The following is a 13,128-nucleotide window of genomic DNA, read 5'->3' on the forward strand; positions in this document are numbered from 1 at the left end:
TGAAGATCACTTACCAGCAATCATAGTTACATAGTTACATAGTTAGTATGGTTGAAAAAAGACATACGTCCATCAAGTCCAACCAGGGAATTGAAGTGAAGGGTGTAAGGGGATAAGGGAAAGGGATGTAGTTTTATAATTCTGCATAAGCATTAATGTTATTTTGTTCCAGGAATGTATCTAAGGCTGGGTTCACACTACGTTTTCCCCCATACGGGAGCGCATACGGTTTTAGGTCCGGTTGTAAAAGCGCATACGGCGCAAAAATGAGCCGACCGGACCGAACGTTTCACTCCGGCCGGCTCATTGAAATGAATGACATACAGGAGCGCATACGGTGACATACGGGAGCGCGAGGTTTTAGCTCCCCCCTGCCGTATGCGCTCCCGTATGGGAGAAAACGTAGTGTGAACCCACCCTAACCCTGTTTTAAAGCTGTTAATTGTTCCTGCTGTGACCAGTTCCTGAGGTAGACCGTTCCATAAATTCACAGTCCTCACGGTAAAGAAGGCGTGTCGCCCCTTTAGACTAAACCTTTTCTTCTCCAGACGGAGAGAGTGCCCCCTCGTCCTTTGGGGGGGGGGTTTAACCTGGAACAGTTTTTCTCCATATTTTTTGTATGGGCCATTTATATACTTATATACGTTTATCATATCCCCCCTTAAACGTCTCTTCCCAAGACTAAACAATTGTAACTCCTTTAATTGCTCCTCATAGCTAAGATGTTCCATGCCCCATATTAGTTTAGTCACGCGTCTCTGCACCGTTTCCAACTCCGCAGTGTCCCTTTTATGAACAGGCGACCAAAACTGAACAGCATATTCCAGGTGAGGCCGTACCAATGCTTTATAAAGGGGGAGTATTATGTCCCTGTCCCTCGAGTCCATGCCTCTTTTTATACGTGACAATATCCTGCCGGCTTTGGAAGCAGCAGCCTGACATTGCATGCTATTCTGAAGTCTGTGATCTACAAGTACACCCAGATCCTTCTCTACCAGTGACTCTGCCAGTTTAATCCCCCCCTAAGACATACGATGCATGCATGTACCCTAGTACCCTAGTACCCAGATGCATAACTTTACATTTATCCACATTGAACCTCATTTGCCAAGTGGATGCCCAGACACTTAGTATATCCAAGTCATCTTGTAACCTATACACATCCTCTATAGACTGTACTGTGCTACAAAGCTTGGTGTCATCTGCAAAGATAGAAACAGAGCTGTTAATACCATCCTCTATATCATTGATAAATAAATTAAACAACAGCGGGCCCAGTACTGAACCTTGGGGTACACCACTAATAACCGGGGACCAATCAGAGTACGAATCATTGACCACCACTCTCTTGGTACGATCCATGAGCCAGTGTTCAATCCAGTTACAAACTAAAATTTCCAAGCCCAAGGACCTTAACTTACCTGTCAGACGTCTGTGAGGGACAGTATCAAACGCTTTAGCAAAATCCAGAAACACTATATCCACAGCCATTCCTCTGTCAAGGCTTCTACTCACCTCTTCATAAAAGCAAATTAGATTGGTTTGACAACTTCTATCCTTAGTAAACCCATGCTGGCTATCACTTATAATACTATTATCCCCTATGTATTCCTGTATGTAATCCCTTATAAGTCCTTCAAACAATTTACCCACAATGCATGTTAGACTTACCGATCTATAATTGCCTGGCGAAGACCTAGAGCCCTTCTTGAAGATTGGTACCACAATCGCCTTGCGCCAGTCCCTTGGCACAATACCAGACACCAGAGAATCTCTAAATATCATGAACAAGGGTACCGATATTACTGAACTTACCTCTCTAAGAACTCTTGGGTGTAGTCCATCCGGCCCTGGAGATTTGCTTACATTTACTTTACTTAACTTACCTTGTACCATCTCTACATTAAGCCAGTTCAGTACATTACATGATGTGTTACCAGCACTGACCTGGCCAATGTCAGCTCCTTCTTCCATAGTATATACAGAACTAAAGAACCCATTCAGTAGCTCCGCCTTCTCTTGATCGCCCGTGACAACCTCCCCATTATCATTATTAAGGGGCCCTACATGCTCTGTTCTTGTTTATTTTTGTATTTATATATCTAAAAAAATATTTAGGATTAGTTTTGCTTTCTTTGGCCACCTGTCTCTCATTTTGAATTTTTGCTGTTTTTATTACATTTTTACAGATTTTATTAAGCTCCTTGTACTGTTTAAATGTTATAGCTGACCCATCAGATTTGAATTTTTTGAAGGCTATTTTTTTGTTGTTTATTGCTCTTTTAACCTCATTTGTCAGCCATGTAGGATTTAGTTTTAATCGTTTATATTTGTTCCCCTTCGGTATATATTTAGCTGTATAGTTATTTAGAGTTGATTTAAAGATGTCCCATTTACCTTCTGTATCCGTATTTGAGAACACCTCCCCCCTGTCTATGTCCTGTAATCTTCACTGCAGCTTCCTCCACCGGCACGCTCTCCGGCCTGCCTCCTCCTGCCGCCACCCAATGTCTCTGCCGCCATCGGCCCCTCACTGTACTTGTTCCCCACGCTCTGCCCAGACTTCAATTGGTGGGCAGAGCGGGGGAAATTAACTTTAAATACCCCCCTGCCCAACTGCCAGACCTGATCGACCAATGGCAGGGGATAGGAGTAGGTGGCACCCCTGCCACCTCGCTCCTATCCTTTAGGATGGTCGGAGCTGGCTCTGATCACTCTTACTTTCCGGACGATCGGGTCATCAGTGACCCGATTGGCCCGGAATTGCTGCAAACCGCCGGTCTGAATTGCCCGTCGATTTTCGTAGATCACCGACATAAGGGGGTCTCAGGACCCCCTTGGGCATTGCCATGGGATGCCTGCTGATAGATATCAGCAGTCATCCCTGTCCGATCACTGCCTGGCGAGCGGTGGTGATCAGAAATACAGAGAGCGTACAGGTACGCCCTCCATCCTCCGTCCGTGAGGGCATATCTGTACACCCTCCTTCCCCAACAGGTTAAGCTACTGTGTAACCAGTTTGGCAGTATGTTTCGGGTCGTTGTCCATTTGGAGGACCCATTTCCGCCCAAACTTTAACTTCCTGGGTAATGTCTTGAGATGTTGCTTCAGTATTGCCACATAATCTTCTTTTCTTATGATGCCATCTATTTTGTGAAGTGCACCAGTCCCTCCTGCAGCAAAACAACCCCACGACATGATGCTGCCACCTCCGTGTTTCAGTTGGGATGGTGTTCTTAGGCTTCCAAGCTTTTCCCATTTTCCTCCAAACTTGACGATGTTCATTATGGCCAAACAGTTCAATTTTAGTCTTGTCAGACTCCAGGAAATGTCTCCAAAAATGTAGGCCTTTGTTCCTCTGTGCATTTTCATCTGGCTTTTATATGGTGAAGAAAAAAGTGTCACACTAAGAACTACCACCATCTGAGTATGGTCTGTTTATAATGGTAAGAAGAATTCAGAAAAAGTTGCTGAAAGCTACAAATCACTTTGTGTAGATGCCAGGAGCTTTGTTGCAGTCCTTTACAGTATATTATGTACTAGACAAATAAAATGATAAAATAGAACCAGCCTTACCTGGAGTCCAAAGATGCAACTCATACTGGCTCAGATAAAGCACAGTACAGCACATTGGCCCAGATTTATCAAATGATGTGAGAGAAAAAAAGTGGACAGATTTTCCCACAGCAACCAATCACAGCTCAGCTTTCACTTTACCAGAGCTTGTTAGCTGAGCTGTGATTGGTCGCTGTGGGAAAATCTCTCCACTTTTTTTCTCACACAGTTTGATAAATCTGGGCCATAGTACTGCATGATACTGTAGAGAGGCGCTACTATACAGCCAATCAGTGCATGAACTTTAGTAATACAGGGTTTGTCAACAATTGAAATGCCCATTTTGGTAAATTGGTTCTTGCAACCATTCAGATGCACTGCCAAAATGGACTGTTAGTGCTATTATATGTTGAGTAATGTTTTTTAGCTACAATGCTCCAGGAAAGACCATTATATGTTCACATTATTGTAACTTGAGGGCATTGGAATTTGAGAGATCACTTGTATTAATTTTTCACCTGGAAAATATGGGTGATAGAAAACTTTCTTAAATAAATGCTGTGATAATGTTATGTGTTCCATTTGTCACAGTAACTCGGTGTGACAAATATTTGACCTTTTTGACTGCACTAATGTTCTGTCGCATTGTACAATACAAAATCCTAGGGCACATAATGCTGCTAAAACAGGGGTCATTTTTGCAAAAATGTGTAGAAATGACTCACTTCATTACGGGGTTCACGACCATCCTGTCTTCTTTTCTCGGTGGATCCCTGACTTTCTTATGCACGAGGTGGTTTGGCTTTGTGAAAAACTCCAAGTCGTCTGTATCTTTTTGCATTTATTGTGAACTTTGCAATCAAAATAAAAAAAGACCGGATGGTCGGGAACCCCATAATGAAGTGAGTCATTTCTACATGTGTTTGCACAAATGACCCCTGCTATATCAGTATTATGTGCCCTAGGATCTTGTATTTTATATGCTAAGGGAGCATTTGGTGGAGCTCCATACCTGGGAGTGGATTTAAATTGTGCACTACACGACTGAGAAGCGTTTATTCATTATAACTGTGACATACTTCACATTTTGTTTGTAAACTCAGGATAACTGTGAGGTCTTAAGTCACACGTATCATGTTTTGCAAGTAAATCTTGGTTCATCAGCTATGTGGGTGCGGTCATGGTGAATGTTTGTCCCATGGGAGATAGCTTATCATAACCCTACTTAGGTTCCCTGCCCAGCTAGGATCTTGCAGGATAAAAGTCTGGAAGGATCATCAGTTTTCTGTATCAGTCAGGGCAGTGCGCTGAAAGCCTTGTCTGATAGATTTCACCCTAAATGGGACAGAACAGTCTGCGAAGTGTATGAAAACATGCAGGCTGCAGAAGAAAAATGGAGGAAAATGTTTACACCATAATAAGTAGAATGCAAATGTAACTATATACATTATTAGGTGTCCACGTACAGCACATGAAATTTAAATTAAATATAAAATATTACATAAAATTTTATTGTAATGTCCCATTTTACAGATGAATGCAAAGGGGCTTTGGATATTGGATGCTTATAGATCACTATAGATCCTTTGCAAATGTCATGCCATTAAGATTGGCATTCACGTCTCATGCTATACAGGGTGGGCCCTTTATATGGATACACCTTAATAAAATGGGAATGGTTGGTGATATTAGCATCCTGTTTTTGGCACATTAGTATATGTGAGGGGGGAAACTTTTCAAGATGGGTGGTGACCATGGTGGCCATTTTGAAGTCGGCCATTTTGAATCCAACTTTAGTTTTTTCAATAGGAAGATGGTCATGTGACACATCAAACTTATTGGCAATTTCACAAGAAAAACAATGATGTTCTTGGTTTTAACATAACTTTATTCTTTCATGAGTTATTTACAAGTTTCTGACCACTTATAAAATGTGTTCAATGTGCTGCCTATTGTGTTGGATTGTCAATGCAACCCTCTTCTCCCACTCTTCACACACTGATAGCAACACCGCAGAAGAAATGCTAGCACAGACTTCCAGTATCCGTAGTTTCAGGTGCTGCACATCTCCTATCTTCACAGCATAGACAATTGCCTTCAGATGACCCCAAAGATAAAAGTCTAGGGGGGTCAGATCGGGAGACCTTGGGGGCCATTCAACTGGCCCACGACAACCAATCCACTTTCCAGGAAACTGTTCATCTAGGAATGCTCGGACCTGACACCCATAATGTGGTGGTGCACCATTTTGCTGTGGTGGGAACGTGCCAGCTTCAGTGCTTAAAGAGGGAAACACATCATCATGTAGCAATTTGGCATATCAAGTGGCCTTGAGGATGCCATTGATGAAGAATGGCCCCACTATCTTTGTACCCCATATACCACACCATACCATCAATTTTTGTGTTCGAACAGTCTTGGAGGGATTTATCCAATGTGGGTTAGTGTCAGACCAATAGCGGTGGTTTTGTTTGTTAACTTCACCATTCACATAAAAGTTTCCTCATCACTGAACAAAATCTTCTGCGTAAACTGAGGGTCCTGTTCCAATTTTTGTTTTGCCCATTCTGCAGCACCTGAAACTACGGATACTGGAAGCCTGTGCTAGCATTTCTCCTGCGGTGTTGCTATCAGTGTGTGAAGAGTGGGAGAAGAGGGTTGCATTGACAATCCAACACAATGAGCAGCACATTGAACACATTTTATAAGTGGTCAGAAACTTGTAAATTACTTATGAAAGAATAAAGTTGTCTTAAAAACAAGCGCATCATTGTTTTTCTTGTGAAATTCCCAACAAGTTTGATGTGTCACATGACCCTCTTCCTCTTGAAAAAACTAAAGTTGGATTCAAGATGGCCGACTTAAAAATGGCCGCCATGGTCACCACCCATCTTGAAAAGTTTCCCCCCTCACATATACTAATGTGCCACAAACAGGAAGTTAATATCACCAACCATTCCCATTTTATTAAGGTGTATCCATCTAAATGGCCCACCCTGTATTTGTATTATCTATACTAAGAAATCAGTATGCGTCATACAGGAGTTTATGCAGAATGCTATAAGGAGAAGTCAATGTGTGTGACCTAATAATTCTCTTCTGGACATAAGAATGTGTTAATGTAATTGGAGTTTGTTAATCCATTGAAACCCTTCTAATGGACGACCTGTTTGAGAATACCACTGCCTTGTCTAGACCAGATTTTATTAGATGGACTTTCAACCTCATATGTCTTATATATTAGGTATATTGGGGGACATTTATTCATTGAATTTACCCCTTTTTCTTTTTTGTTTTGCCCAATTTGCGCAGTGACTTTCTTGATAGAATATTTTCCGATCTTCTCTACGTGCTCGTGTACCGTAGAAAGAAAAATGCTTTATACGCTAAATTACTACTGCGCATTTTTTGTTTAGATATTAAAACTTTGTGCAAAGGCAACAGATTTTGCGGAAATATAGAACACAGAGGAGTGCACGTAGCAATGTGTCAGATGTTAGAAACATGAAGGAATGTCTATGTTTGAGCAAAATTGCAAAACAAGCTTGCACACAGTTGATAAATTATGCACAGACATGCAAAACATAGAAAGCACTGACAAGGTTTAAATGATTTCTACCTCACACCAACATTGATTAATCTCCCCCATTGTCCCTATTTTCTGAGAGGACCACCCTCCTAAGACACAATTCATTTCAATGCTATCTTAGGATAGCTATGAGAAACTGCAGACACTTAAAGGGAACCTGAAGTTGAAAATGCAGTCTAATTTGCCGACATCATGTTATAGAATAATATTTTCTCAGCAGACCAATATATATAGTTTTGTGGAAAAACTTCTAGGTGTACTTATAATTTCTTAGTGGAAATATCGTGTCATTCAGGGTCTAAGTGGTCAAGTACTTCCGAGATGCTTTTGCCTCGGCATTGATGGCCCTCAATCACTGGACTGAGGTGGTACACCACTATGTGGTGGCCACTGATTGGCTGAGCAGGCCGTCACTGCTGAGATGAGTCTGTCTGTAAAAGAGGAGAGTAATGGGGGGGATGAGCTGGGAGACGTAGCATGTCTTTTTCATGTTAGCCCCAGCAAAAAAATAAAAAAAAAAATCTTTTCATATCAACTAGCTTCAAAAAGTTAAACAGATTTGTAAATTACTTCTATTAAAAAATCTTAATCCTACCAGTACTTATCAGCTGCTGAAGTTGAGTTGTTCTTTTCTGTCTGACAATAGTGCTCTCTGCTGACTCCTCTGTCTGTCTCAAGAACTGTCCAGAGTAGCAGTAAATCCCCATAGAAAACCTATTCTTCAAAGACATCTTATCCCCTATTCAAAAGGAGATAAGATGTCTGATTGTGGGGGCCCCGCCGCTGGGCCCCCCCACGATCTCCCTTTAGCACCCGCATTCTATGCGGGGCTGCAACTCCAGTTTCGGAAACCTCCGGGTCCCAGCAGCAGGCCCCCCGCGATCAGACATCTTATCCCCTATTCTTTGGATAGGGGATAAGATGTTTTTGTGTAGAATCCCCCCTTTTTTTAATCCATTTTGGCCTTAAGGACTCAGACAATTGAATTTTTACGTTTTCATTTTTTCCTCCTCGCCTTCTAAAAATCATAACTCTTTTATATTTTCATCCACAGACTAGTATGAGGGCTTGTTTTTTGCGCGACCAGTTGTCCTTTGTAATGACATCACTCATTATATCATAAAATGTATGGCGCAACCAAAACACACTATTTTTGTGGGGAAATTAAAACGAAAAACGCAATTTTGCTAATTTTGGAAGGTTTTGTTTTCACGCCGTACAATTTATGGTGAAAATGACATGTGTTCTTTATTCTGAGGGTCAATACGATTAAAATGATACCCATTATTATATACTTTTATATTATTGTTGCGCTTAAAAAAAAATCACAAACTTTTTAACCAAATTAGTACGTTTATAATCCCTTTATTTTGATGACCTCTAACTTTTTTATTTTTCCGTATAAGTGGCGGTATGGGGGCTCATTTTTTGCGCCATGATCTGTACTTTTTTTTGATACCACATTTGCATATAAAAAACTTTTAATATATTTTTTATAATTTTTTTTTTATAAAATGTATTAAAAAAGTAGGAATTTTGGACTTTTTTTTATTTTTTTTCGTTCACGCCGTTCACCGTACGGGATCATTAACATTTTATTTTAATAGTTCGGACATTTACGCACGCGGCAATACCAAATATGTCTATAAAAAATGTTTTTTTACGCTTTTTGGGGGTAAAATAGGAAAAAACGGACGTTTTACTTTTTTATTGGGGGAGGGGATTTTTCACTTTTTTTTTACTTTTACTTTTACATTTTTTTACATTTTTTTTTACACTTGAATAGTCCCCATAGGGGACTATTCATAGCAATACCATGATTGCTAATACTGATCTGTTCTATGTATAGGACATAGAACAGATCAGTATTATCGGTCATCTCCTGCTCTGGTCTGCTCGATCACAGACCAGAGCAGGAGACGCCGGGAGCCGCATGGAGGAAGGAGAGGGGACCTCAGTGCGGCGTTATGAATGATCGGATCCCCGCAGCAGCGCTGCGGGCGATCCGATCGTTCATTTAAATCGCGAACTGCCGCAGATGCCGGGATCTGTATTGATCCCGGCACCTGAGGGGTTAATGGCGGACGCCCGCGAGATCGCGGGCGTCGGCCATTGCCGGCGGGTCCCTGGCTGCGATCAGCAGCCGGGATCAGCCGCGCATGACACGGGCATCGCTCCGATGCCCGCGGTTATGCTTAGGACGTAAATGTACGTCCTGGTGCGTTAAGTACCACCTCACCAGGACGTACATTTACGTCCTGCGTCCTTAAGGGGTTAAATAACCTCTTGCGGAGTAATTCAAGAGGAATTTACTCGAGTAATTCCTCTTGAATTCTCCGCTCCAAATGAATGCCCATCTCCTCTGCCCATTGACTTTAATGTTATTTCTGCTGGCCTGTTCACACTGCGGAAATTCTGCTAGCAGAATTCCGACGCTGAATTCCGTTCCGCTTGAAGAAAGAACATGTTCATTCTTCAAGCGGAATCCGCTAGCAGAAATCAATTGAAGTCAATGGTAAAAAAAAATTCTGCCCGACATCGTTTTCGGGCAGAATTTGCGTGGAAATGCCTGAAAAACCCTTTACTTCTTTCTCCCCCATGTCCGCGCGCAATTCCGCGCAAATTGGGTGTGAATTGCGTGCAAATTTCCCGCAAATTTCCCGCATTTTTTTTTCTTTTTTTTTTGCCCGTAAATTTTTCAGCCTGAATTACTCTTCATTTTCTCCGTGTGAACGCACCCTAAGAAATACCTATATATTATAAATTCAATGTAGGATGTAGGGTGTTACAATTTGTACACAACCACATGTTATTTCTGTGTGCAAGCTAAGCTAAGGGCACTACCTTTTATTTTTATTATGGTTCTTTAGTATTGTTCTTCTATAGTGAATCTACAGTATCTCACATATGTAAGTACAGCTTACAAATATTGTGTCTTTTCATGTGACAACACTGAAGAAATGACACTCTGCTACAATGTAAAGTAGTGAGTGCACAGTCTGTATAACAGTGTCTAAAGTTGCTGTTCCCTGCAAAATAACTCAACACCATTAATGTGTAAACCTTAGCAACAAAAGTGAGTACACCCATAATGGAAATGTCCAAATTGGGTCCAATTAGCCATTTTCCATCCCTTGTGTCATGTGACTCATTAGTGTTTCCAGGTCTCAGGTGTGAATGATGAGCAGGTGTCTTAAATGTTGTGTTATGGTTTTCACACCCTCTAATACTGTTTATTGGAAGTTCAACATGGAACTTCATGGCAAAGAATTCTTTGAAGATATAAAAAAAAGGATTGTTGTTCTACATTAAAGGGGTACTCCGGCCCTGAGACATCTTATCCCCTATCCTAAGTGCTGTCACGCCCCCTCCCACAGACTTGTATAGCGGGGGTGGGGGGTGACGTCACACGGGGGCAGAGTCGCGACATCACGATACTCCAGCCCCGTGATCGCCACCCGGCTGTTTGTGAGCTGGCACTGCGGCGTGCAGCTCAAACAGGTGGGTGGCAAATACAAGATTGCGGGGTCTCCAGCGGCGGGACCCCCGCAGTGGGACATCTTATCCCCTATCCTTTGGCCAGAGTACCCATTTAAGATGGCCTAGGCTATAAGAAGATTGCCAAGACCATGAAACTGAGCTGCAGTACTTTGGGCACGACCATACAGTGGTCTCACAGGACAGGCTTCACTCAGAACAGGCTTTGGTTGACCAAAAAAGGTAAGTGCACGTGTTCAGCATCATACCCAGAGACTGTCTTTGGAAAATAGATGTTTTAGTGTTGCCATTGTTGCTGCAGAGGTTGACGAGGTAGGGGGCCAGCCTGTTAGTGCATAGAACATACTCTACACACTGCATCAAATTGGTCTGCATGGCTGTCATTCTAGAAGGAAGCCTCATCAAAAGAGTGAGCACAAGAAAGCCTGCAAACAGTTTGCTAACAAGCAGACTAAGAACATGGATGACTGGACTCATGTCCTGTGGTTCGATGGGACCATGATGAACTTTTTTGGTTTAGATGGTGTCAAGCATGTGTTGTGGCAACCAGGTGAGGAGTACAAAGACAAGTACGTCTTGTCTACAGTCAAGCATGGTGGCTGGGTTGTCATGATCTGGGCTTGCACTGGGGAGCTATAGTTCATTGAGGGAACCATTAATTTCAACATGTTCTGTGACATTAGAAGCAGAGCATGATTCCTCCTCCTTTCAGAGACTGGGACACAGGGCAGTATTCTATCATGATACCAACTCCAAACACATCTCCAAGAGGACTACTTCCTTGCTAAAGAAGCCGATGGTAAAGGTAATGGACTGGCCAAGCAGACCTAAAGCCTATTGATCATCGCATTCTCAGACGCAAGGTGGGGGAGCACAAGGTCTCTAACATCGACCAGATCATGATGACCGTGATGTCATTGAGGAGTGGAAGAGGGCTCCAGTGGCAACCTGTAAAGCTCTGGGGAACTGGCAGTGCTGTCAAATAATGGTGGCCACACAAAATATTGACACATTGGCCCACATTTATCATTGCAGTGTAAGTGAAGCATTTTTTACACCTTTTTTTTTTTGTGTGCTGATAATGTGTAGGAGACCAAATGTATTAAATGGTCAAAGAGCATTTGATAAATTTTGTGCAGGTCACATTTTCTGAAATTTCTGTCTACACATACACCAAAAAGCTACACCATGTCTGGGCTGGTGTAGTTTTAGAGACTTTTCAGTGGCTTTGCGCCTTTTTTTTGCTCCTTTTTACAAAAAGGTGCAATGATAAATCCCTTCCATATCATGTCTATTGCCAAAATCAGTGGATTTCAACTCAAAATCTGTGGATTGCAACTCAAAATCAGCAGAAATGTGTAAACAAAAAGGGGCAAAAAAGGCGCAAAAAACCCTACTTGCGCCTTTTTTGCCCCTTTTTAGACACAAAAAAACTGTCTAAAAACAATGGTAAATGTGAGCCATTGGGCCTAATGGGGTGTACACACTTTTCTTGCCGAAGTTTAGATATTAATGGCTGTGTGGTGAGTTATTTTGAGGGGACACAACATTAAACACGGTTATACAGACTGTTCACTCACTACTTTACATTGTAGCAGAAAGTTATTTCTTCAGTGTTGTCACATGGAAAGAAAAAAATTAAATATTTATGAAAATCTGAACGGTGTACTCACATATGTGTGATACTGTATATACCTGGAAAGCCAAAATATTCCTTTAAACTGTAAGACAAATATAATTATATGCAAATAAACAAAGTGCTAAACTTCCTTGTCTTTTAAATAAAATAAAAAAAAGGTGAGGTGCCTTTTTTTCATGTGGTGACAAAAGACTAATGATTTGTGTTTCCCTGGTTACCTCGCTGAGCTTTCTACCAATGGAAAAATAATTGGAATTACTTATTCATGCTGTGATAACATACATAAGCTAAATATCATGATATATTTGAAAAAGGAGACTTATGTCTCACAAACCTCGATTTGAGGGCATTCTAACTTTGACAAACAGTATCACCACTTCAATGAAACATTGACAGTGGCGTCTTCAACCCAGCATCCTGTTTGCCTTCTTTATTGCAGCTGTACGTGAGGCTGAGCGGTTTAGGGATTTACATGCTATCATTTTCAAAACATTTTCCCGTAAGTATTTTTTTAAATTGTACTGTAGCATGGTTAACAATCTGTAAGCATGCAGTATTTCCTGCACAGTAAGTGTTTATGGCACTTTGTGGTAATGTTTTGCATGCTCTGCTATACATTTGTCTCTTTTCGGTATTGCTTATTGTGCATCTTGTTTTGCATTATCATTATCACAATGGTTTCTGGTTGTTCAGTCTGTCTCCTGCATGTAGTAAAAAGATTTGTCTGTTATAGAAAGAAACAATTGTTCATGCTAGTGTAATCCAGAAGGTAGCACTGTTGTATCTCAAAGTAACAGCATCAATAGCACTGCACAACTATAACTAATTAAATATATTAGATTTTTTA

General features: G+C 41.4%; 1 protein-coding gene across 23 annotated transcripts in view; it reads left to right on the plus strand.

The window, feature by feature from the left end:
* IKZF1 (IKAROS family zinc finger 1) overlaps positions 1–13,128 on the plus strand; it is a 373,972-nt gene that overhangs the window by 286,821 nt on the left and 74,023 nt on the right. For 17 of the 23 annotated variants that reach the window (XM_056520296.1, XM_056520301.1, XM_056520299.1 and 14 more), the window contains one exon: positions 12,721–12,780. The exons of the other annotated variants lie outside the window; for them this stretch is intronic. In XM_056520296.1, coding sequence (XP_056376271.1) covers positions 12,721–12,780 — 60 coding nt within the window. The remainder of the gene's footprint in view (positions 1–12,720; positions 12,781–13,128) is intronic. 23 annotated transcript variants of the gene reach the window in all.

Source organism: Hyla sarda, chromosome 5 (genome assembly GCF_029499605.1).
Source record: "Hyla sarda isolate aHylSar1 chromosome 5, aHylSar1.hap1, whole genome shotgun sequence".
Taxonomy (NCBI): Eukaryota; Metazoa; Chordata; class Amphibia; order Anura; family Hylidae; genus Hyla; species Hyla sarda.